The 27226-nt window shown below is 31.7% G+C and overlaps 1 protein-coding gene across 1 annotated transcript in view; it reads left to right on the top strand.

Annotated features, from left to right (window-relative positions):
• The window catches only part of LOC126771133 (headcase protein), a 47104-nt gene extending 30037 nt beyond the window's left edge, over window positions 1-17067 (top strand). Inside the window, exons 3-5 of the mRNA XM_050490875.1 lie at window positions 15429-15617; window positions 16366-16554; window positions 16646-17067. Of these exons, the coding sequence (XP_050346832.1) occupies window positions 15429-15617; window positions 16366-16554; window positions 16646-16816 (549 nt within the window). The 3' untranslated portion in view covers window positions 16817-17067. The remainder of the gene's footprint in view (window positions 1-15428; window positions 15618-16365; window positions 16555-16645) is intronic.
• The last annotated feature ends 10159 nt before the right edge of the window (window positions 17068-27226 follow it).

The following is a 27226-nucleotide window of genomic DNA, read 5'->3' as shown; positions in this document are numbered from 1 at the left end:
TCAGTCTAATTGCTACTTTCATTGATATAGCAAATGACTGGTTTAAGTTAGATAAAAAAGCTATTTACTTAATTATTTTCTGTTCCATTTAACAAAGTCATGTTACGAGTAGCTTTCTTTTTAAAACTGTTACTAGATACACGATATTGTTTTGAATTCACGGTTTTTTTTTCCTTTCTTTTTATATAATATAGGCAGGTGGATCGACAGATGGACCACCTGATGGTCAGTGGTCAAAGTAAGAAATATTAACCATTCCATTTCCATTCCATACATCACTTTTCACCGACTTTGAAAACTAAGATGTTATGTCCCTTGTGCCTGTAGTTACGCCGGCTTACTCACCTTCAAACCGGAACGCTACAATACTAACTATTGCTGTTTGGCTGTAGAATATGTGATGAGAAGGTGGTACCTACCCAGACGGGCTTGCTCAAAGCCCTATCACCAAGTAAAGTAAAGTAAGTAAATAAATGAGTAAATGCTTTGGGTGCAACTTCTACTATTTAAATCATATTAGTAGAATATTAAGTGTTGTATGTTGCAGTTGTATGCGAAAATTTAATAGCAATAAATTATCTATAGATGCTTATTGTTCTTGACACAATGGACCGCTATTTAATTAAGACGACTACGCTGAATGCAAGTTGAGAAGAGAATTGATTGTAAGTACTATTTATATTAAGCAAAATAGTTCTAAAACAGTCGAACCAAAGTAAACGTAGAAGCAATTTTAAAAAAAAACACCTTTTATTGAGTGCTTTGTCATTTATTTCAAATAGATATTTCCCACGCTAAAATCTAAACATTAAAGAAACAACGTTATATTTACCATGAAATAAATCCAAACAAGACAACATAACGAAGCAATTACGTCCAATAAAAAGTAATGTTGATGAATTGAAGCAATTTTATAGCAATATTAAGCTATTATTTTATGAACAAATAGATAAAATGGTCGTTTGTTTACCTGAAATAAATTTGTTTTATTCGAGTACGTTTTTTAAACATTACTCGCATATATTTTTGAGAACCATAAAAAAATTAAGAAATTATAAAAGCAATAAGCTCTTAACACAACATCAAAGGGGATCAGAGTAAATAAAGCTGTAGACACACCGAGATATTTTCACGTCACCACTGAGCAGCCTTATTCAACTTTTTCCATCAGTTGAAACTATTTCGAATAAAAAATTCATAAATAGAAAATGCGCTGTGGCTTATCCGATGAATTCTATAGAATCACGACACCTCTGAGTTAAATAAGTGATCACCGGTCGGCGACGTGAGCAGAAATTGAATCGACTCGCTATCGCCACCTGGGGCTTCAGTAATCCTCTTATACAACGTTAATTTTACAGCGATTGAAAGTATTCGTGTAAAATTATAAATATGATTAAGAGAAATAACGACTATGTCAACTAAATTATGAGTAACAATTGGGCAATTTCAAAATGCGAAAGCAAAGGTCGATAGGTTGGTTGTGGCGCGACGGACGGCGGGCTAGCCCACTAATCGATCGATGTCTGTGTGCACACAGCTTGCTGGCTGCTGCACTCCTGCCCGCGCCCTGTCATTTGTCTCGCTCGTGGTCGCGCCATTGCCAATAATCCATCCTTCTCGTTTCGTTATTCATCGTCCCTAACCACCCGGTAGTCGTTGCCTCCCGGTGTCCTCCCGTATTTAGACACTGCACTATCTAATTTATGTTTTAAATTGTACGCTTTCAAAGTACTCCTCGCTGTGGGACGGTAACGGCTATATCTAGTGTTATCGTTATGAGGGAAACCTAATTGGCTATATCATTACAAACTTGTCTGGCACCTTTATTCTAAGTTTAGACAGCACCTGATATAAACGTTCCGTAATTTGGCAATGCACTCATTTTCACCTTAGCCGTAATAGTTTAACTTAACGTTTATTTATATCACTTTATATATTAAAATTTAATTTATTAACATTTGAAGGCTCTCTTCAAACGTGTTTTGTCTACTTTCAATTGTTTCTAGGCCTTGACGTAAGCTCTAACTAGCTTAGGAGCACAGTGGCATTTTGTATCGATAAGTGCGCCTGCGCAGCCCGCTTACATAACACACCTGCCATATCGGGCTGAACCTCGCGCTCACTCGCCCATTCTATGAATTACTTATAGGTCATAGACCTTATGTATTATTTCATTCTACTTGGTATGCGATGCAGTGTACTGGTGACTGGATTTTCTTAAATCGAATAAAACAATTTATTATATCCTTTAAAGTATTTTATATGCGTTAAAATTGTAATTTATAAAGACAGTTTAACCGCAGTTATTATGCAAACTACTACAGTTAGCGGCGTAGTTAAAATTTGTAAAAACCTTGCTTTTCTTTCGGCGCATTCGCTGTTGGTATAAACCACAGTTTTTCCCGTTTTTGTCTTTAAATCCTTTAACATCCCTAAGGAGCCGACCGCGGATAAAGGGGACTGCCTACTTTAAACAGTACGAGCACTCCTCTCAACGACTGTGCCAACACCCCGATAAAAATTTAAACACGCTTTCACGCTTCATCTTGTTAAAAACTGAATTACTTTGACAACACTTTGAAGAACTTTTAGATGCAAAGATGAAAAAGTTAAAACATTTGTGGGATAGGATTTCTATTATCTATTATTTTAGTTTTATACTAGAGAATTTGAAATTAAAAGTGCATAAATAATATATACATAAAAATGCGTCTCAAACAATTTACATACAGTGTAATATCCTTTTTTACAGCGAAATAATGAGTTCTTGCAACGAATGGAAGCAACTTTGTATAGAAAATTGCATGTTTAATGTTAAAAACATGATCCAATCTTGTTTAACTAATTTGGGAGTAATACGATTCCTTCGTGCTTGACAGTTGATAGTAATTATTTATTATTGCGGTGGACCGGTGTCTATTTAACGATACTCAATTGTATTGCGTCAAGGCATGCTACAATAATATTGCGTGTTACGCGACGACGTTGTTTAAATTTGTAATAACATGAATTATTTCACCTTAAAGCTTTATTTAAGAAACATATTCTAATCGAAACGGATATAAATTTGCATAATTATATTATTGAAAGATTTTTTTAATCATCTGTCATAGCGTTCATTACCCTGTGCCTCCTGGATGTAATTGAATCTTTCAGTATAGTACAGCTATAAATAAAAGTAATTTCATAAAGGCTTGAGCGTCAATGGGTCAACGATACATGAATTGTCTAGCGAAATGAAAGCATCGCATGTTCAATCCTGTTCCGTCGGGATGTTGTAAATAAAGAAAAATGAATTAAATTTCTTTCTTTTTGGAATCTTAGTTATAACATTCTAGAAAGTGTGACTAGCACGCATGCGCTTGCACCTATTTGTTATCTATTTCACGGGTATTACTTAAATGGATAACTATTGAAGTTTTTATCTGAGAACACACATCGGACCCGAGTGTTTCCAACGATAATACGAGTTACATAACACTTCGGTTTATTATGGTACAATGACCGATAGAAATCTAAGGGCGTAGCTTACCTTGTGATCGCTATATACTAGTATATATTATAACTGGTTTCAAATTAAACTCAATGCATACATAGGTAATAAATTCTAACATGTATAACGTATAAAGGATGACAATAGCAAAAATTAAAAAATAATTTTAACCAATCCATACTAATATTATAAGTGCGAAAGTAACCACGTCTGTCTGTTACGCTTTCCAGGATAAACCACTGAACCGGTTTTGATAAAATGGGCTTTTTTCCTAATACCCGTCTCTCTCCCTCCAACACTCAGGCGAAGTCGCGGGCGAAAACTACTAAAAAATAAGTTGTTATAATATTTACAAGTATATTATTATTTATATTGTAGTAGTTTATTCTTCAAAAATTGCATAATATATTTTAGGTATGTTTATTAAATACAATCCTTATTTGACATTAACTTCAAAAATCATTTACTGTTTTATAATTGTTCAGTTGTACTCTATCTGATTATTTTATATAAAATAGAATACATTAAAATTTGGAATATACTATCAATTTTGTAAAATGCACAGTTATTTTTTTTTATAGTCATTAGTTTAAAATTGGAATACGTTATCAAGTTACAAAAGGTACAGTTTCGTAATAATCATTTAACAAGTTATAATTACTAAAGTGCTAATTACATATAGCAACCCTAAATTAGAACTCCACCTGCCAATCATGTTTTTTTGTGACGTATATTGGCAACAGTTACATTATTAAAGGGCGTACTAGAACGACTAGAACAACAACAAAGCCGAGATGGCCCAGTGGTAAGAACGCGTGAATCTTAACCGATGATCGTGGGTTCAAACCCGGGCAAGCACCACTGAATTTTCATGTGCTTAATTTGTGATTATAATTCATCTCGTGCTTTACGGTGAAGGAAAACATCGTGAGGAAACCTGCATGTGTCTAATTTCACTGAAATTCTGCCACATGTGTATTCCACCAACCCGCATTGGAGCAGCGTGGTGGAATAAGCTCCAAAACCTTCTCCTCAAAATGAGGAGAGGAGGCCTTTAGCCCAGCAGTGGGACATTCACAGGCTGTTACGGTAGAACAACTTATAATACGTTGTGTAAGGACCGTACGGTGGGCAATGGTATTTCGTGTAGCTCTTATTGCCTTTACATAAGGTCCTTAAAGGCATTATCGGCGTTTCAATTATGTTGTCTATTGTACGTGTTTATTATGTTCGCCTTGAAGCGGACGTTATCCTCTATACGAATACGATACTTTGCTTATCGTATGCGTACCGTTACCTAAGCTCGTATATAATTTTTTTTTATTTTTTTATAATTGGGAATTTATCTTGTATTTATTCCTTGCTTTGCCTTACGGTTTTGATAAAGGTACATCTTTTCTATATACATTAGAAATTACGAACGTTATATACGACGAACGTTATATTTTCGTCAACGTAATCTTATAATTTACTATTAAGATATTCATTGCTATTCGACTGCCTCGTTGGTCTAGTGGTCGTGATGTAAGGCCGCAAACACGGAGGTCCTGGGATCAAATCCCAGGTCGGGCCATTAAAAAGTTATTGGGTTTTTGGCCGAAAATTTTCAATAGCAGCCCGGAGTCTGGAAGTTAATAGTGTGTACACTCCCGTGCCTCGCAAAGCACGTAAAGCCGTTGGTCCTATGCCTGAATTCTTTCCGGTCGTGTCAAATTGCAGTCCAATCCGATTATGAGAGGGAATAGAGAGTGCACCTGTGTTTGCGCACACACTTGTGCACTATAAAATGTCCTGCGCGCTTGGCTAATCTCTCTTGAGATTGGTCGCATCCGCCGAAATCGTTCTGGAGGACCTTATTCATTGCTATTAATTACACCGGCGAGCCCCACGTACCCCCCCGTCCTGTCCTGTCCCCGTGGGAGAAACGCGTAACGCGTTTTTCCAACGTTAAAAAAAAGGCAGGCACGAACTGTGTTAAAGAAATTATCGTTATTTTCCTCCCGACTACGGCGAAGCCAAAAAGCGAGAAAATTTAGTAGACTTGATATGTATGTTCCTTTCGGTATATCTTCTAAATCAGTCATAATTCGATAGGTATAAGCTAAGCTATGTAACGCCATAAAAGGCTCACAGTACTTGTTTACCTCTGATCTCATTCTGTGATAACTTAGGTGCTGTTTAATGTTACGCACATTCCATTTTATTATTAAATGCAAAACTATAAATAGACTGCTATAAATGTTAACGTCGTGTTCAATTATCGTGACTATCGTTCAAATATTGTAGTATTTATCGATATTGTTTTAATGAGAATTTGATGTACTCATACTAAATAAAAAAAGTGGCAAATAAGCTTTGGATATATAATACAATTTAATTATGTTAATTGATACTCAATTTCATAGGATTTTTTAAATAGGTATATATGTTTTTTTTTTTAATAGGTAATTGCTCAACACCGCACATATACTTTGGCGCTGTAAGAAATATATTCAATGCGCCGAATACATTTTTTATCATTGATATACGCACACACTTAAAAAACGTCTCCCCTAAACCAGTTAAACATACGAAAATATCGTTTTGATTCTAATTATACGTAATATTTTATTTTTAAAAGCAGTGGTTCTAAAATCAATTAACGTTAATCCTACGTGACCTTCGCGATACAGCCCAGATATTTTTTAATTAAAAAAAATACGTTTTTAAAAAAAATAAAATTGTGTGTTTGTATGTCGGTATGTTGTGTTCGAAATTTAAATTATGAGAACATAATATGACGTACTGTTTACAATAAATGTGTAGGTAAGATTAAATGCACCGATTATAACACAAATACGATCATAATCTATATATTAAGTAAATGTATTGTATAGATATTATCTAGTACAATTTTATATTTTATCTTATAAAAGATAAAGTACATTATTGAATATCTGATAAAAATGTCATGTAAATTTCAAAACTTTAGATAAATGAATTATATGTGTAAGATAAGAAATCTTTAAATAAAAAAAGTTAAAGAAAAAGTTACTCCAAAAACGCAATTCGACTTACATAAAAAAGTTAATTAACAAAAAATTCTGAAGTACTTAGTACTTACTATAAGTATACTGAGAAAAGTTTTTAACTTATTTTTCTCTGTAAACGTTAAAGTTAACGGAATGTTGATTCCGTTAACTTAAGTAAAGGTATCTAAAAATATTTAACATTGAAAAATATATATATTTAGATAAAAAGAAACGAAAATGTAAACAGTTCTTAATTTAAAAAAAAGACAATCATACAAGGCAATATTAAAAAAAACTGGATAACATGAATAGATCAATGATTTCTTACATCACATAACTTACCTTCAATTATGAAAATAAAGTAGTTTATTTATAATATGCAAATTGAATCCTAGGGCTTGTTAATTCTAAACGCGAACATTCGTACAATGCAACAGCCACTCAATGACAGTTGCAACACTAGGACGAAATACTAACACAAGCGACGGTACTTTAAATCGTTTCGTTGTGTTGTTATACTCATAGTCTCCTAGAACTACAATATCGCGCCATATAACGCCAATAGAAACGCAAATAAAAACCTTTTGGAAACCAAGTGACACCGATCGCTTTTTACAAGTTTAAAAAATGAGACATTTAGTATGATCAGCTTCGCTCCAAGGCGGGTTGATGGATACAAATGGGACAGATTTTAATATGATAGATGCAAGTGCGTGCATCCTTACGATGATTTTCTTCACAACCGAGCTGTTGTCATGAATTAGTGCAGCTTAACCGGGTTTGAACGTCTTCGGTTCTGATTCACGTGTTCCAGCCATTGGCAAATTCGGCTTTGTGGCTAGAATGTATATTATATTTCATTCGCTGTTATTGTAAGTAACGATATTATATAAAACAGGAAACCATATAAAACAGTACAGAGCTGTATTTTATTAAAAAAATAACGTCAATTCAATATTTAAAATTTTCTTTTCGCGACGTTGTTCGATAGATATTAGATGATGTGGATATATAATTGTTTGAATCGCTTATTTGTTTTTTAAATTTGGAACTGTGATAAATTATAATGCCAACAATGATCTCAGCAATTAATATAACGTCTTTTACATTTACATGAGCTGAGTAGTTATGTTATAAGAAAATAATGTATTTTATAAGGCATGAGACAAGTTGACGTCTTTTGATATAAGATACATTTATATGTTTTAAAAGAAACTCAATAAAATAATTTAAAACAACAATCGGATTTATCAACATTTAATATATTATATTAAACGACTTAATTCAAGGTAACAAAAATATTGCCATAATTAAAAATGATGTCTCATTGAGTTATCTTATAATTCAGTCAGTTAGGCCGGTATTATACAAGTTGATATCTTGTTTATTTTCACTCTTATCGTTGTTTTAACTTTTATTTTCGTACCAGTGATAATTACTCACAAGGCTGTTTGTTGGCAACTTTGCAAAACATCGTTGATAACTCGCGTGGAGGTGACACAACAAAGTGCAGGGTTATCGCTGCTTGGTCGGTTTATACTCGTATCGAAATTGATAACATAATCAATGTTTTATATCATTTCTCACGTCTTGCGTCATTTAGGTACATAATTGACAATTCATCTGAATCCATATCCTTTAAATTAAAAAATAAATAAATAACAAGAGACAAATAAATATAGCAAATAACTAAGACTACTAGTGTTGTACGCACAGTTATTGAAACTCAATCATAATAATCATAGATACATTTTGCCAAATCGCTAAAGCCGTTTCCAAATTACAATAAATAGATTTATAAATACATGCAATAATTGCTTACTTGATATTTTAGGACACATGAATATCAAAATTTATCGTACATTTTTATGTTAATTAGAAACAGAGAGAAATTGTACTTATGCTCCTTTAAAAAGTAATTACTGTGGTATGCGTAAAAAAGCGGTGTTGATAGCGTTTTGTTAATAATGTTTTATTTTGTCCAACAAATATCACCGAATTTCGACCGTACAAAATATTTATTATTATTATATTAATGAGAAAAAACATATTTAATTTTTTTCGTAAACATTAATATTGTTTAAACAAACAAGGATTGCGAATGATATTTACCGTAATATAAAATAAAATTCTGATTAATTGAATATTATGTAAAACAAATATTACTCGTGGTAGTGATTTTATCAGCACCTGTATAAATTTATTCATGCAAGTAGGCAAATTATTTAGATTAATTTGCATTTATAATGCCATGCATTATAGTAATTAACTTTGTTTAAATAAATTTAACAAATGTAATATTTGAAATTTCTATATATTTTTTAATAATATATTATAATTAAACAATATATTTGATTTTTATTAAAACTATTAATATTACATGTTATGTAATCTATATATAAATTGTATACTGTATATTTTACGTATGTAACAACACCATTTACCTAAAATACAAAAGAATATCGTTACAAAAAAGCATAATTTTACTATGTGTTATTATTGTTGTAATTATTAACTAGGATAACATAAAGATGATCAAGTTGGAATCTAAAGTTGGATTTCAAATGTTCTTCGGTTTATTTAACTCCTTACGAAAACTCTGACAATAATAATTCAAAAGCGCTTGCTTAGCTTTAAACAGTTTGAATAGTTTGTTTGATTTTGAATTTCAAAGCAAATATATTTTATTCTTATTAAATATAACTACATATACTCGTAAACATTTATTTCTTGCGTAAATTCTTCAATCCGACACGCTTTTCAATGATATTATTAAAAGTGTAACAATTGATTTTGCCTTTAATATCAACTTTATCTTTATTACTACTATATCTGTTAATCAATACAAATAGGTAATATTATAAAATTTGTAAAGGTGTCTGTTTTGCAAAGGATTTTTTGCATAGAGATAGTTAATAGGCTTATGTTAGATACATACGTAATTTTATCCTGAAATTGTGTACACGAACGAAGCCGCGTGTAAAAGCTGGATGTTGACGGATATAAGATTTAATTTATAAGCAAATGATATTCGAAGTAACCTTTAATTTTTTTTTGTACATCGACTCAATTTACATTATATTTTTATAACACTGTTTAAAGGAAATTATCTTATAGTTCGTAATCCAAATAGCGATGCGTTCTTATCATTTTAATGGGGGTCTAGATATTAGTGTTTACTGATAATTACTGATTATATTGCGTTATTAAATATTATTTTTATTAATGGTAGATAGAAGTAATAGTTAAATATAATTTTATAAAAGTCGTTTACTTAACGTAACTTTGGTAAATAATATAACAATAATTTAATAGGATAGAATAATTGAGTTTGATTCAGATCAAATATTAAATTTCTATCGATAATGCTGTAAGGCGAAGTTTAGCCAGTCTTTGTCTACTAAATTAGATTAGACATTGAAATATCAAACGTTTCAATATCAGAGAAATCGAACGCTAATTTAATAGAACTAATAGGAGTTTTACGCCTCATAGCTCAATAGTTTATGGGCGGTTGGCGATGAGAAAGTAGCGGGTTCGATGACAGGTTCTGATCTTACGGGCTATAACTAGTGCTTCAGCATAATTAGACAACATAGTATTAGAAAAAGTGCTTTAAAAATGATTCTACCGCAAAACAGCAGTACTTGGTATTATTGTGTTCCGGTTTGAAGGGTGAGTGAGCCAGTGTGATTACAAGCACAAGGGACATAACATCTTAGTTTCCAAGATTAGTGGCGCATTGGTGATATTCGATAAAAAAAATTACTTATAAAAAAAATTTAAACAGGTTAATACGATACTTATGTTATAAATTTAAAATTTGTATCGAACCTCGAATTCCGTTCTATGTGATCGCTAATTTCAATAATTGCTAATTTCATAGGTATATCATATATAACATAGAATATATATTTGAAAATATAATTCTTATTCTCGATCTCTTTAGAATACTATGTAACATTGACATATAAATATCCTTCTCTGACACCCCGTTGAGTACTTCGACTAGAATTAATTGCAAGTTGATGAAAACAACAAGTAGCAGTGCCAACTAAAGTACTCGTTAAAATATTCAATTATTTTCGACTATAAAATTTAAATGACGTTCAATTATTTAAAAATTGTTTTTTTTTTTATATGTTTAGATCAAGGCAGCAGATATGGACATTTCGTAAGGAGTTTAACACATGTTATGAATAATCGTGTTGACTCAGCTGACGTCGCACGTGGTCGTCCACGATATAGAAAAGTGATACAAACTTTAACACAGACCTAACATTGTGAAAAATTGTATTTGTGCAACATATTTTCTTTACTTTTTACTTTTTAGTGATTCACGACTTGTGGAATAATGTTTTAAAAGATATGTACGTACAAATACATTAACCTATGCATAAAATACTATATTATATACATGTATTTTTAAATTATTATTTTTTAAATCTTGTTTATAGTATATAATTATTTAATTAGTTGAAGGAATATTTTTGCAGACTTCGATTTATCTACATAAAATCTAATGAACCAATAGAATTAAACCAATATTTATTTATGAATCTGACGCACAGACGGTATTGGATGTTGAAAAACAAATATATTTTGTCGAATCGAAAACATTTTTTCAAGTTTACGAATTCACGAATGCTTTGTTATAATTTATACACATTCACTGCAATATAATAATGAAGAAATGTTTGTAACTAATTTTACTTCGAGACCATTTACGAGCACACTAACATATTTATCTTTTTTATTTGTAAAAGCACACTTACAACATACAAATCAACTAATATAACAATAATAAAATATCTAATATGCATTTCAAGTGTACACTTCAAGATTTATAAATTAAAAGTAAAAAAAAACATACCTAAATAAAAAAATGTGTTAATTAAAAATATTTGAAAAATTCTTACTTAGAACATGTTTCACGATTTTATTATATATAAACCAAAATCATCCTTCGCCTATTTTCTTTATTGAATCGAACCCACCCAATCGAACCATTGAATCGAAAAATATATCTAAATAATATAAATAAAAGTAACAATGAATATTGTATATATTTGTTAAACATATTAAATGCATTTAAATATGCAGCAACAGTTTTTTTTTATGTTAAATAATCAAAATAAGTGTAAACATATAAATAAATAATATGAAACAAAATACATATCAACTGAAATGTTTAACGTAAATACATACAATTACTCACGAGTCGGCATGCCTTGACCTACATCAATACACACATTCGCGTATTTATATATCATTTTACGCTTGGACAAAGGAATTAGTTACAGTCATATGTCTTGTGTGGAGCTAATAAAATATGTTTTAGTGTTGTTTAAATAGAAACTAAAGTCATGTAACGTTTTTATCGTATTGTTTAATTGTTATGTATCATACTTCATTGATAAGCTTGTATTATGATTCGGTCACAATGTTGTACCAATTATCAAATACATACTACATAGTATTTATCAAGATATAAATACCTACTTAAGATTTGTTAGAATTATCCCTAGTGATACAACAATAAGAGTGTACGCATGGGATGTACATATGTATCTTGTTTCAATATTCCTTTGAATTTTATTTTTATGCAATTCAGTTATTCCTTGATATCATTTTAACACGGGTGAGATTTCTGTATATAGTATATATTTAAATCGAATTATTGCTTAAAAAAGTTCGGAAAAATATTGACTGTCTAAATGTGTGTGTGTGAGTGTCTGTGTGCGTAGAAACTAGTGAGTGACAATAGTACTACTTACGACTGTACATCTGTTCAGCCAGACAGACAATTAAGTCAACATCCTAAGTAAAAGAACAATCCAATACTAGAATGTACAACATAGGTTAACAATTAAACAACGTTAAGTAATTTTTCGTGTTTCTTGTGACCGTCACGCCTAAACCTGAGTTTTATATACACTCACGCACGCAAACACGCCCACGCACACATAAACTTACACATAATTTATAAACAATTGCTGCCAATATAACTTGACACGATTTAAATGATATAAATATGACTTTTTCTTATTAAAAACGTATACATATAGTCTTATGAACATTCAAAAATGGTGGTTCAATAAATACCAGCTTTAAGACATTCGAATAAAAGAACTCTTGAAACATTTATTATATCCTGTTCACTGACGGAAAAATGTCTCTTCTCAACTGTCTTTATTAAAATTGAATCTGCGACAAGTGTTGCCAGTTCCTCGTCAATATCGCATCAAAGTAACGACTATGATAATTTTACATCGATTTCTCGAATGGCAATAGTTTTCTCGTTTTTTTTTCACATTTGATATTTTGCATATCCAGAATATTTCATCAAATAAAAGACAAGTTATATTTAATTAAAAATTATATTATATACTTAATTAAAAAGCCTTATAGGAAGATACAATTTGAAGGAATTTCCACAGCGCGTCTTTCTTGGAATACGGAATATTTGAGACGTGAGTCTAATCCACGCGGGAAAATATCTTGAATACGATACATTAAAATTTCACACAATCTTCATCCGCGTTTTTGCGATATGAAATTTCATTTCAGGTGAATCCCATACAGAAATTCCAGAGTTAAATATTCTGATATTCTCGCAAAAATGTTCGGTCCCATATGTCCCCTCAATATTGCATATCGCGTGAAATGTTAACTCGAGATTTTACGAACAAATCTATGTACCTTTGTGACGCAAATGGTAGTAAATTCGGGATTAATCAAGTCTCATTGGCATTCAAGGCATTTTAAACTTGCAATATTTTAAAAATAACCATCTTAAATACAAAAGAAAAAACATTAGTGAACATTAACAAAAACAATTCGATTTAAAAGAAAGCGTTATTCATTTTCTTAAAATTCACATTTTGATATAAAAATAAAATATTACTGCGATGCTCTCAGACAATGGAAAACATAGAGTAAAACGCAATGCAGCCGTCAGTATAAATGTATTGGGCACCGCAAATATCATCCACTAGCAGACATATTGTTTGAAATCCAGCTGAAAAATTGCAATTCTTCTTTGCGATTGTCAGCGCTAACATTCATGAGCTCGAAACTTTTATTTGTTTGGTAAACCAAATAATTATATTGCTTCCACAAATAATGATAATGTTTTTTTTTAATCACGTTCATTTATAAATAAATTTTTAAGTTAAATAAAAATCTTTTTAAAATATACTTGCCACTACCATTAGCGTATTTTATATTTATAATCTCAACTTTTACTTCCCCCTTATTACTTACGACAATCTTCATTCCAAAGCTAACAAGAGCTTTCGTGAATCTCTTTAATTATTACACCACCTTCAATTTAGGAACTTTTAATGTGTATACATTCGTTTTGCGGCATGTCGACGACTAACAACGCTTCGAGCACACTCTATTCCTCTCGTCTCCTCTTCTAAACGACCACTTGTCGCTTTTATTGTTTGAACTACAAAACAAACGAACGAAGTTTAAATTTTGGATAGACTAATCTAAATATTCAATCCCGCATACATTTGCTTTGATAACAGTATATAATAAGATTTAAGAATTGGCGTATTTTGATACATCTCTTATCGAAGAATATCGTAATTTATTAACTCTTTGTCTACATTCATGTCGAAAAGGACTATTCAAAACATCGATTGTGACACAGAGCGTGATCGGATTGAGTGAATAAATAGTCTGTTTTAGAGTGCTCATCAATCTTGCAGTATCGGTATAGTAAATTGTGTAAGTTTTGAACGTTTCGTCGCATAGGGTTCGACGCCCGCGACCTCTAACCTAACTAAACTTTCGTTAACCTGACACATAACAATTTAATTCACGCGCATTAGTCTTTAAGCTAATATATTGTCTGTCTGACCCTATTTAGTGAATGATTTTGAAAGAATTTCGAAAATAGAACACTTAATCGGTAAACTTTTTAATATTGAATACAAAATAATTTGTCAATTTAGCATTATTAATCATTTGCGAATTAGCAGATTGCTGGAACGAATCAATCACACACGTCTCTCGCAGATGTTCTATCTGACCAGTTATTTATCATTTACAAAATGGACGTCAGGCTTGCTACGATTCCAATTTGCAAATGGACGAGTCGTTATCATTCCGTTAATTATCTTGCTTGTAATTGTACTGAAAATTAGACTTAATGTTAAAGCCTGATCTAGGCGCTGCGTCCATTTGTAATGCTGAATGGTTCAACCCGTATCTTGGCAAACTGCACTATTCTATATTGCAAATCATACTGTTTGTTTGCGTAGGTCAACGCTCTCGCCGAGACGTTTTATGTGTTCCTGGTGTCACGACGTCATTCTAATAATAGAATAATAGGAATGTTAACATCAAACATGCTGGCACGCGCAATGCTACAAACCGATTGTATATTCCTATAGTCCCGCATTTTGCAACCAGATTGACAGTAGAGTTATACGTGAAATCTTTATGAATCGATACTTTATTTAAAAAAAAAAAATTCAGTTCTAATGGTATGCAATATATAAAGCATTAACAGTTTATAATATATTTAATTAAGTTCTAGCGCGCGGCCCTAACTCGTTAAACTTTCATTATTATTCGCTTTCACAAATTGCTCGTACTCGTACGTGAACGAATTGTGCTCACAATCGATCTCTGCGGTGCTTGTGAGCCTTTGTTTGACTTCGACTCCGAATTCAGCATAATTGCCTTTCAGGCTTTCATTATTCAACTTTATGCAGTCATTTACTTGGATTATTAGGAAGGGAGAGAATTGCGGCAATTGTCTTGGGTGGGATACATTCACCACAATACTTAAATGCGTATGACGAGATTGTTGAAATCGTAAATTTGAAACTTGTCTGTTAAAAGTCTACTTAGACTTATAATATTTCGGTAAGTTGTTATTTAAAACATTATTATTGTTTCAGATCGAAGACGAGGGCAACCACGGCAATGACGACACCCGTCTGTTCATCTTATCGACGCTCGCAGGTCAACACAAACCCCGTGTGTCCTGTGCATTGTGTAAGGAGACTCTGCACGTTTTCGACCGCTATCCACTCGTTGATGGAACTTTCTTCCTAAGTCCTCGACAGCATACCAGCAGCGCAGTTGAGGTTAGTTCACCATTTTTTACTACTTTGATACATAAAATCTTAGACATATATATTTTGTATTTACTGGTGGTAGGGCTTTGTGCAAGCTCGTCTGGGTAGGTACCACCCACTCATCAGATATTCTACCGCAAAACAGCAATACTTGATATTGTTGTGTTCCGGTTTGAAGGGTGAGTGAGCCAGTGTAATTACAGGCACAAGGGACATAAAATCTTAGTTCCCAAGGTTGGTGGCGCATTGGATATGTAAGCGATGGTTGACATTTCTTACAATGCCAATGTCTAAGAGCGTTGGTGACCACTTACCATCAGGTGGCCCATATGCTCGTCCGCCTTCCTATTCTATAAAAAAAAAAAAATAAATAACATTAGCTTAGTACTTTTGTTAGCTCAATTTTGTTTAGGAGTTTTTTGTTACGTTTATCATGATAAAATTAGTTTGAAGTTATAATAAATGTAACAATTTAAATTTTATTCCAAAGTTAAATAGGATACTGAAAGTTTGTTCAAGTCAACAAAATAACAGAGACTTCCTCGCAAGACGGTATAAACTTCTCGACTGGCGTTGTTTGTTCAGTGAATTACGACATGAATGTGAGCGCTCCTGATACTTACGTGTTTGTTTGATGTTAGAATTAGTATCATATTCCCTTCCCCGTTACATATAGAGATGTTGTCGTGTATTTTAAACATCGTTAATAATGCAAGTAACGGTTAAAATAATATAAAAATTATATTTTTGCCCACAGGTAAAAGTGGAAGGACGAACGCAATACCTGACGTGCGTGTGCATGGGGTGCTTAGAGCGATGTGACCCTGATCGCACGATTCGCTGCCGTTTCTGCGGACAGAAATGGGATGGTTCATCACTTGTGCTTGGTACAATGTACTCCTATGACATTTTCATGGCAACGCCATGTTGCGCTGAGAGATTGAAGGTGAGTTGTGTTTTTTAAATATAATTATATTTAACACTTAAATTATGGAATCAAATTCGAACACATTTTAATCACAACATTTTGTCTACAGTGTAACAATTGCTACAAGCCACTGCTGCACCCACACCAGCGGCTAAATTACTCGGATTACTCGCATCCAGTGACGTGCCCACATTGTCGCGTAGTCGACACGCACTTCGTGAAGCCGCTTTCCTACTGTTTCACAAAACGGGTTTTTCCGCTGTTCCAGCAGTGGCCATAACAAACGGCGGTGCCGGGGCCCTCCCCCGGCACCCCCCCAGAAACGTGGGGTCTTGCACCGTCTCCTTCGCGACGGGCTTCCCCACCTGCGTTGCGCCCAGTCGTCAATACAAGCATGGCATCACGCGCGCCTGAACCAACCGATGAATCTGCTAAGTTCCTCTCTCCGACTTTGGCGAGCATAACGGAGTCGTTGTCCTTGCTCGGTTTGAGCCCCGAAACTCTCGCAATAAGCCTCGGCGAGTCGCTTGCTGAACGATATCTGGCGACACTTCGGCCAAAACCTGTGGAAAGGCCGATGGTACCTCTGAGCACGTGCAGCGCCCCGCGCCGCATACCTGTTGCCGAGCCGTCGAACCTGCAATTATTTTCTAACGACTTCATCGACTACCTTAACCAAATCGCGTAAATTGTGTTTGTGAGACTTCTGACGTAATGACATTTTGGACTTTTATACGTGTCCTCATTGAGGCGCTAGGAATAATTTTTGTTAAAATTAAGTTGGTATTATTGAAAATAATTTTATGTATCAGTTTAGATCATACTATTGATTTTATTTTAATTTTATTCTGCACTTTGTTAATTAAAATAGGTAGAAGTTGATTTTATCAAAAATATTAATGATTAGTGGACGCCAGAAATTGCATTTTTTTGTTTTCGATTGAACATTAAATTTTGTGTATTACTTCTGAAGAATACAAAAAAAAATAGATTTTTTTTATGATTACTTTCAATTTAAGTGATACTGATATAATAGCCCTATTTAATGGGGCGTTTGAGTGGTGTGTTGTTTAGTTCAATTTAGTTTATTAGTTATGTTTTATTTTAGCAAAATTTTAAACTTAACAATAAGTGTTATGAAATATTTTTGTAGATTTATGGCTATTTTTCTTTTTCTCCCACCAAATGGCACTTGCATTATGTAAACGCGTTGCAGATGCCTTGTTAGGTTATTTCCTTTGATGTAATTTTGATTTACTTACAAATATAATTTTCACTTAATAATCTTAAACGAATGTAATTAAGTAAGTGATTGCTGTGTCACCAATAATATGATTAGCTTGTCTATATGTATTACATTATCATTGTAAGACTATGTAATTATATATGGTTTGTTTTTTTTTTTTAAATAAAAACATTAATATATTCAGTGATCAGCGGAGTTCTATGGAAAAAAATATCTTTTAAATATAGTTTTTTGGAATCGTGCCATATCAAATGAAAGAACCTCATTATATGGAACAGAAATTATTTTGTAAGATTAAAATATCCGCTTATCACTGAAAGCATTTATTTATACGAAGAGAGCGGTACTTTTGTTATTGAGATAAATGAAAAAAAAAAAATTGGCTACGTCTATAGTTTTAGGTTAGGAGTTTTCTTATAATTATCATGAATGTCTATTTATTTGTAAGAATAGCGCTTGGACATTTAATAAGCGTATAAGTGATGCACATTTACTCATTAATGTTTAACGTTAGCGTTTTAGGTAAGTTTTTGATACATTTGATACTTATTACTCGCAAAAGTGATTAAAAGTGATAACATTAGTACTAGTGCGTGTTTAGTAAATAGCGGATAGAGACCAAGTGGTGCGGATAGAGGCGCTTAAGGGTGAAAGCTCACTGGCGATCTGTAAGTAATATACAATAAAAACATTCTAAAATCATATTTAAAGACGAAAACTACGGTATTAACTGTTTTGCCAACGGTATTTGATATTAAATGCGTTTTAATCACTTAATGTAACATCTTTTACCCAGCGACTGACGGTTATGCACTTTAAAGTTAAAATACATAGGATCGTTCTCACTGTCCTCTATTATAATGAAATTTTTCTTCTAGTTACTGTTGACTACTATTGATTACGCACACGAAACAACGACAAACCAATCGAAAACAAACGCGCGTCAATTGCGATGAGCATTTACGATGTATATTTGATAAAAATTACAGATTGTAAATAGTGTTACAGCTCGCTAGTGAGCATTTCCCTTAAAATGGCTTGATTTAAAAAAAAAAATAACGTGATATCCGTGAACGGTCCATGTTCACTATGTAGGCAATAATTCTATGAAGACTTGAAAAATTTTTATAGGTGAAAATTTTTGCATTATTCTAAAAAAAAAAAAAAAAATAATCAAAACTGCCATTTATATTTTACTAAAGTAATTGCTTCGTTTTCAAAACTTAGTAAGTACTAGGTTTTGAAATATTTGTACGTGGACTGAATACGAGTTTGTTCTAACGTGTTGCGTAGTTAGTAGAGCCTTAGGATCATCACCTATCGGACTACATCTTGCCATCATCCGCATCACTGCACCTCATCAATTGTCATTCTTGTCACCTGACACGGTTTGATTGGCGGCGAACTGGCTTACTATATTCCTTTCGTTATATATGAAGTACAATATTAATTTTATATATAATTTATATATTAGCTATTGGACCAAATATATGACCAAATACCTAAAATTGGAAGAAAGTATTGGTACACTAATGGCTTTTTATACTATAGTTATGAGTTTTCTTACCAAAAGTCATGACGTTTATTTTTAATTTTTTTTATAGGTTCATAGTAGCCAGTTCGTCGAGTGTGATTGTTCTTGTAATACCTCTCTATACGTTTTCGTTTTTTTTTTTTAAATTTTGTATCCCCTCGCTTAAAGTTACTCTAAGGTCGAAAATATTATATATCGAAATGTATGGTAGCACAGTATAGTATTGTAAATAATGCCGTTTTTCTACACGCAGATGCTTACAAAGTGTTTATTGAGATATATTATTGCATATTTCTAGTTTAGCCATTAATCGATAGTACACTATGTCAACAATATCAAAAAAAATCCCTAATTATTTATTTTTAACGAATCCACCGAACTGTAATGTCATAACATATGTTAATCAATTTTAATTTTATCGAAGTTTGCTCGTTCGAATATAGAATTATATTTAAAAGTTTAATGTACATTTAAATAAATGTACGTATCCAATAAAAAAATATTTGAAAAAATTAAAAAAAATAAAAATATGACGAGCTGTTGTTGGTATATTTAGGAAAATATTAAAAAAAAAATAAAGAACCAGATCATCTGATGGTGGCCATGTACAAATAAAAGTGAAATGACATTACATTTCGGTTATTTAGCGAAAGCAACACAAATTATAGAATCATATTGTTTAATAGTCAATACAGAGCCATCTAGTGTAGATGTATTATCATAGTAAAGGAATATAATGAGGCGAAGCAGACAAACCCTCTCTCCGGTACAAATTCAAAGTAATTACGATATATTGAAAATTAATATCCACTTTTACGAGTTTATTAAAGTCCTCCAAACACAAAGGATCTTTTAAATATTTTATAAAGTATAACATTACCTCTCTAGATACTAAAATAGAAAATTTTATAAGTATATTGATCAGAAGGCTCTTTAAATAAAAATACGTTTCAAAGCTATCCTTTATATTTAAGATGTAACATATAATACGATTAGTACTTTTAGTTGCAGAGTACAAAAAGTAAAGGAAAGCGTATTTTAATGATAACTACTAAATCTTAAATCTTCCTCTGTTATTAATTAAAAAAAATATTATTTTACCCCTTTTTAAAGTTCGTTCGTAATTTTAGAGTAACTTATTTAACCTTTTAACTTGAATTGTCTATGAATAATTTAATCTTTATATCGTTAAGAATTTTTCCTATGTCGAATATATATATCTTATTTCAACTTGATCAAAAGGTTCTATCAAAGGCACTACCAAAGCTCCTTTAAAATATTATATGGAAAGGATAATGAAGAAATCCAATACGAAACGTAAGGTTGTATAGTTATAGGTAGGAGTGACGTTAACACTAATTCGACTTTTCCTACATAATTAATACAACAGAATCATAACTGTAGTATGTGTTTGATTATTCATATTTTAGTCACTTAGTTATTTGTTCAGTTTGAATAAATGTATTAATTACACAAACGTTGCCAACTTCTTAGTTTATTTGCACATATTTGTTAAATTTATGTAATTAATAACAATTTATTTAGACATTACATTCAAATTTCTTCATGTTGAATTTAATATGGTGTAATTTAGTGAATTGCTTCAAAGTACAAAGAAACAATTTGTTACTTTTGCAAATTTTATAAAATAAATCAATTACATATAAATTTAACAGTGATCTAGATAATCTTTACGAAATAGTATCTGTAAATCCTAAATGAAACAAACGTTTCTAATCACAGAAGGGACTAGCCGTTATAATGATTTTAAAGAAATTTCGTTTTACGTTCGTGAATTAGGAGCGAAAAATTGTTAATTATTATAAAACTATATCTCGTATTAGTTTATATACATTTTATTTGGTCTCGTATATTATAAATGCTATTAGTATAGTACATAGTTGGTACACACCATAAGTAGATAACCATGGGCATGACACTTGCCGATTTAGGTTAGGTTTCGTGTCTTGCTTTTCAACCTAGATTAGTCGAACCTTATTTCAACGGTAGTTCTCATTTAGGGTCATAAGTATTTCCTTTAACGATAATGAGCGAATGGGATGCGTGTTTGTGGTCATAATATGTAATAATAAGTCATCGCGTTTTATTTTCATTACTACATTTCGCTATCGATTTAAGCGAGTTTTGTTATGAATCGTGTGCATTCTGGTCATAGAGCCGCGTTCGCGCGTGCGCATAGTTATGTGAAATTAACATTAAAATTCTTAGTGTGACATCATTATCATCATTACATTCACACTCTTTAAAACCCTGCCCCATCAAGTTTATTCTTGCCTATATTCATGTAATTGGCATTCCTAATATTATATTTTTGTCAAAATTTCCAAATGAAACAGTCCCATAAAAATGTGATAGGTAAGAAGACTATAGTCGCGCATGCTTAACTTCGTAAAGGTTTAAGTCTAGGTAAGCTATTTGATATAGAAAACAGCAACAAAATAGTTTTGACGCAAATATGATCAATGGAGTTTCCTTTATACAACAAAAATACTTTTAAAAATACCGTTTTATTACACGATATATGAATATTGTCTTACAGAAGAGACAATTCATGATCCAAATTCAGTGTAAAAATTGCAATCTCAAAACAATATTTGTAGACTCCATTGGTCCGCCATATTGCTAACAGAACATCCAATGATAACCGGCGTCAGCAATAAACGCTCAAAATTTTCCAACGCATTGGCTGATTATAGTATACGGCTGTTATTGGTTAGTGAAAGATGCAAATCAACGTGGTAATTATATTTTGATATTCGATGTTTTCTACACTGATGTAGTTGTATGTATTAACATTTTTGTATTAACTTTTGTAGTTTAGGGCTTAAACATCGCGTTCCATCGCATTTATCAATTTGAGTGACGTAGTAACGACTCGACGACATTGATACATTTTCAGTAACATAAGGTATTTTTATCTCAAACTAAGAAATGCGATGAGAGTGTGGATAGTGATATTACAGCATTATGAGATATCCCGAGGCGGATTTCGATCACTTTAGAGCAAACGCACACAACCGAAAGACTGCCTAGACGATAATATTCTTAAAAATTATATCTGGCTACTGACCTTTTTTATACTATGTATTCTGTAACACTTCTAACGATTTATATATTGATAGAAGTTTGAAATCTTCACACTACTGACAATATATAATATTATATACCTCATTTTTTTTTTAAATGCGTTTGCTCCGAACGGTGTCAAATAATACTTCACTCCAAATAACTAAGATTGTGATCCAGTCGTAAAAAATGAAATTAAAAAAAAAAAGGAATTGTGGTAATAAAGATTTAATTGGTGATAATCTTACGAATTGGTTAAAGATAATAATTAAGTTATTGCGTGGCAATTAGGCTAACGTTAACTACGTAATGCGCGGGGTGCATCAGGGTATGAGTGTCATAATTTGTAATAATGAATATCTTTTGTACTTTCGTAAAAGTAACAAGTAATTTAGTGATAACATTTTTTCTACTAATGTATAAATTCGTAAAATAAACATCAAGTAATGTACGTTTTTTTACTGAAATCTTAGATTTAGTATTTTTATAAGCGTACGTGTATCACAGCGATAAATAGGTATTGTGTAAGACCGCCCGTTCGTTGGAATTTAAGAAGCTGTCTCGACCGATGTCGCGAATATGATTGTGATTATTCGCACTGCGAATTATTGAGATTTCTTCTTGATACGAGACATACGGAGCGACGTCATTTGTGTCTAGGCTAGGCTATCTTCACCTAACGTGAGTTCTTTTGATGCTTTTTAAAAGTTATTTTATTTAAACTTAATTCAACAAATATATATATATATATATATATATATATGTATTCCATAGATAAATATGGTTTTTGTTTACATTTTTATAAAGTGAAACCATTCGATTTGTTTTCGCGTATATTTCTATAAATATAATTTGACTTTTAAAAGCATCTTACTTAAATATAATTTTTCAATATAAGAAATGTATGTTTGGACGAGTGAATAATTAATCGTGTTATTAAATTTTCCCTTCATTTATAGTGTAGGTATATTGGTTATCTACATACTTTAATATTAACAATGGGTGTGGTCGTGTCGTATATGTATTTTGATATGATCTCTCGTTTACTTACAATTTTTCTGGAATATGGAGAGTTGAGAATGATGGATAGGATAAGAAGCTCAGAGAAACGCCAATTGATTAATTTTAAGCGTAACAGTTAAGTGCTTGGAATACAAATAAGAATCGTTTTATAATATTATATAATATATAACATTAAAATTGATATTATTCATAAAATTACTAAATATGTCTATGTATATTTTTATAAAAGAGCAGTCAATGCAAAAGGAATTGGAGGTATGAAAACATAGAAACATAAGCGTTTAGGATATTCAGTTTATAATAAGAGAAGTGACTTTTTGTAACAATTCAAATATTGAGAAAGCTATTGATTTATAATGATTGTGAGCGTTGTATTGTCTATTTTGTAATGTTGGTAAAGCATGACGTAGTGTCTAAGGTTGTTTCAGAAAATTGTAATAAAACTAAGGAGACAAAAAAAAACATGTTATATTTTATACGGATCCTGATATTCGCTCGCTGCTCGAGCGGCGGGCGTTGTGTTAATTTACGAATATAGATTGTAAGTTTACTCTTTAAAAGAGTTTTCGCAGGTAGTAGTTTTAGTAGGCTTAGTGTTTTTATACTGGCTTGATGTTGTGACATTTATTATTAATATGATATCGATTAAACGCAGAACTACCGAACGAGCGGCCAACACTGATCAATAGCAGAATGTGTAGTGGGTACTCGGTGAATTGGACATTTCGTTGATTTTGTTTACGGACGAGCGGGCAGCATTTCTGCAGTTGTGATCTTTACCAAAGTGTCGCTGTTCGCAAGCATATCATTTTATTATGACGCTAGATACATTTTCGGTACAAAATTTAGCGAAGTTTTTATTCTATTCGATTAATAATATAATGTTAGACAATTCCTCGTTGTCAGCTTTGTAGTGGACAGTAAAGAATTGACATCAGATTAAATTGAAGCCGTTTCTAGTCGACTTCATCGGCTTGCGAATGAATCGTTCGTCTAATCAATGATGTCAGCGAGTTCAAATTGTTCCATTACAACTCTGGCGATGAACCTGAATTACTTCAGTTATTTAGCAGAATTATATTATTGTCTAGTGTTTCCGATTATGTTACGTTTTTATATTGCTTATATTATATATTATTGATACAATGTTCATTAAGTATTTAATATTCATTTGATGAGGTCCTAGTCGATTCTCTATGATATCACATCTCCCAAAGTACAAATTCCTTGTTGTTTAGTCCAATTTTGTTTGACTGTTATTAACTGGAAATTATTTTAGAGAGTTCGCATCGTCTATCAGGTCGTGTGAATTGTTGGTTCTATTTACGAACCTGTATCGGTTTTAGTAAGTCTTTGTCTATGACAGGCGAATATAGTAAGCTCTGTTTATTTTAAAATATAACTATTGTCTCTGGCAAAGATTTTTACATAGATAACGTTAACAAATAGTTCAAATGAACCCTTAAAATTATTTTAGTAGATATGAGTATAACGTGCCGTGTAGGCAACTACAATCTACCATTACATTATGTTTAGCAGCTCTTAACATAGTTTGAATTTAGAATAATTATAATTTACCTATTTTAGTTATTGCACAATTAATAACCCAAACCTAAGTTACGTTCATTACCTTCACTAATGTTTACTGTATGCACACTGGTTAATTTTAAGATTTGTTTAATCTTGTAAATTTATGCTCATCGTTCAATTTTTTTTTTTACTTACTATTGTATTTTTGTTATACGTAATCGCCTACTACACATTATCTAATTGGAAAGCTAATTAGTATTCAAATATATTTCAAATGACACTATACCTAAAATAAAACCTTTATAAAAATATAATAAAAATTTTAAAAATATATTTTTGTTTTACTTTTATGATAAAACCTAAACATTCCTAAACTCAACAGTATATATAGTTATAAGAATGGTATGGGAGAAGAGATAATAATATTAAATATTAATAGATCTTAATTTCTGTACTAGACATTACTATGATTTTATTAGTTTTTATTAATTATAATTGTATGAAAAATGACTGTTCTAGTTATATACTTTTCATATATTTTAATTAATTGTTAAATAACTTGTTATTGTTAGGTTCACTCCATGTTTGAATGTAAAAGTGGAAACTTTGTTGGCTTATGTGAGACTTATTTTGTTACCAAATGTTTATGTATTATATTATGCTGTATGTTTCCCAAATAAATAAATAAATAAATAAATATTTAGTAGAAACAGTGACAAGTGGGTGTGTGACCCAGACGGGCTTACAAGCAATTGAATAAACAACTAAAGCCATAGTGAGCAACAATAAAAAAGATCAGAAATAGTTCTGTAGCATTCAATAATACCTAAATTTTAGTACTAAGTTTCGTTGAAATTCATTTAACCTTCAAGTATTTTTTCGTTCGTACCAAATTACTGTCTAGTTGATACAGACTATGTTGATGTCAAATTTAATTACGAATATCTTACGTAACAAATAAACAGATATTCTTTTTCAAAATTATAATATTATTATAGATACGAAAAAAGAACCTTAAAATAGCCCGCCTTTCTCAATTGTCATATTTCATTTGCACATTACCTTTCGTTTATGACCTGACCGCCGTAACCTGTAACAGCCTGTGAATGACCCACTGCTGGGTTAAAGGCCTCTGCTCCCTTTTTTGAGGAGAAGGTTTGGAGCTTATTACACCACGCTGCTCCAGTGCGGGTTGGTGGAATACACATCTAGGAGAATTTCAGTGAAAGTAGACACATGTAGGTTTCCCCACGAAGTTTTCCTTTATCGTAAAGCACTAGATGAATTATAATCACAAATTAAGCACATGAAAATTCAAAGCTACTTGCCCGGGCTTGCCCACGATCATCGGTAAAGATTCACGCGTTCTTACAACTGGGCCATCTCGGCTTCAACCGGACAAACGTAAAATTTTTGCAACGCTGACAGTTGAGGTGTCTTGGGTTCGTATAAATTCAGAATATTATTTATTTTTTAATTCATATATTAACTAAATACTGTACACATAACGACGTAGTGAACATTATTTGCATAGATTGTAGACTAGATCTACGTCTGTTATCAGAGGTTGTTTATCTATTTAATGTGAGTATTAACCATACTGGCTTACGATGTGACGCTTAATAAATATCGCAACCTTTCGCTTAAGTAAATAATGGCTTCTCCAAAACACAGTCTATATCTCACGCCCTAGCAAAGGTTTAACGCAAGGTTCTGTCAAACTGAAAGCGTTTTAAGCGCTGAGATGAATATGATAATAAAATAAAGGTTCTCGTATAAACAGTCGTTAGTTGATATTGTTTCTTTTATTATCACAACGAATCACAAATAAAATCTTTAAATTAACAATTATTTTGCTTTACCGTAAATAAAAAAATAAACCTATATTCGAGGTGTTTCGAAACAAGAATATTAAAATGAGAATAACATATTTTTTAATTATCTATTTCACATAACATAATGTAAAAACACGCGACATGCACATTTAACGGTGAAAGTTATAGAAAAAATTAATATTATATAATCTTGCATTTGGATTAATTTTGATCAATAATAAATAATCAAAACAAGACTAAGGAATGACAGGTGGAAGTATCATTTATTACTTTGCGAATAATTCAATATACTTCAATAATTAATTTTTCGTAACATGCAAGGTGTTTAAAGTGATACGTAATTGCGTAACTATGACATATTTAATCAATTTAAATTACCACCGGTATACTTATTTATGTCCAATAAAGTTAAAGCTGAAGGTCAAACGAATAAAT

Source organism: Nymphalis io, chromosome 10 (genome assembly GCF_905147045.1).
Source record: "Nymphalis io chromosome 10, ilAglIoxx1.1, whole genome shotgun sequence".
Taxonomy (NCBI): Eukaryota; Metazoa; Arthropoda; class Insecta; order Lepidoptera; family Nymphalidae; genus Nymphalis; species Nymphalis io.
This window is presented reverse-complemented; position numbering and strand designations above follow the sequence as displayed.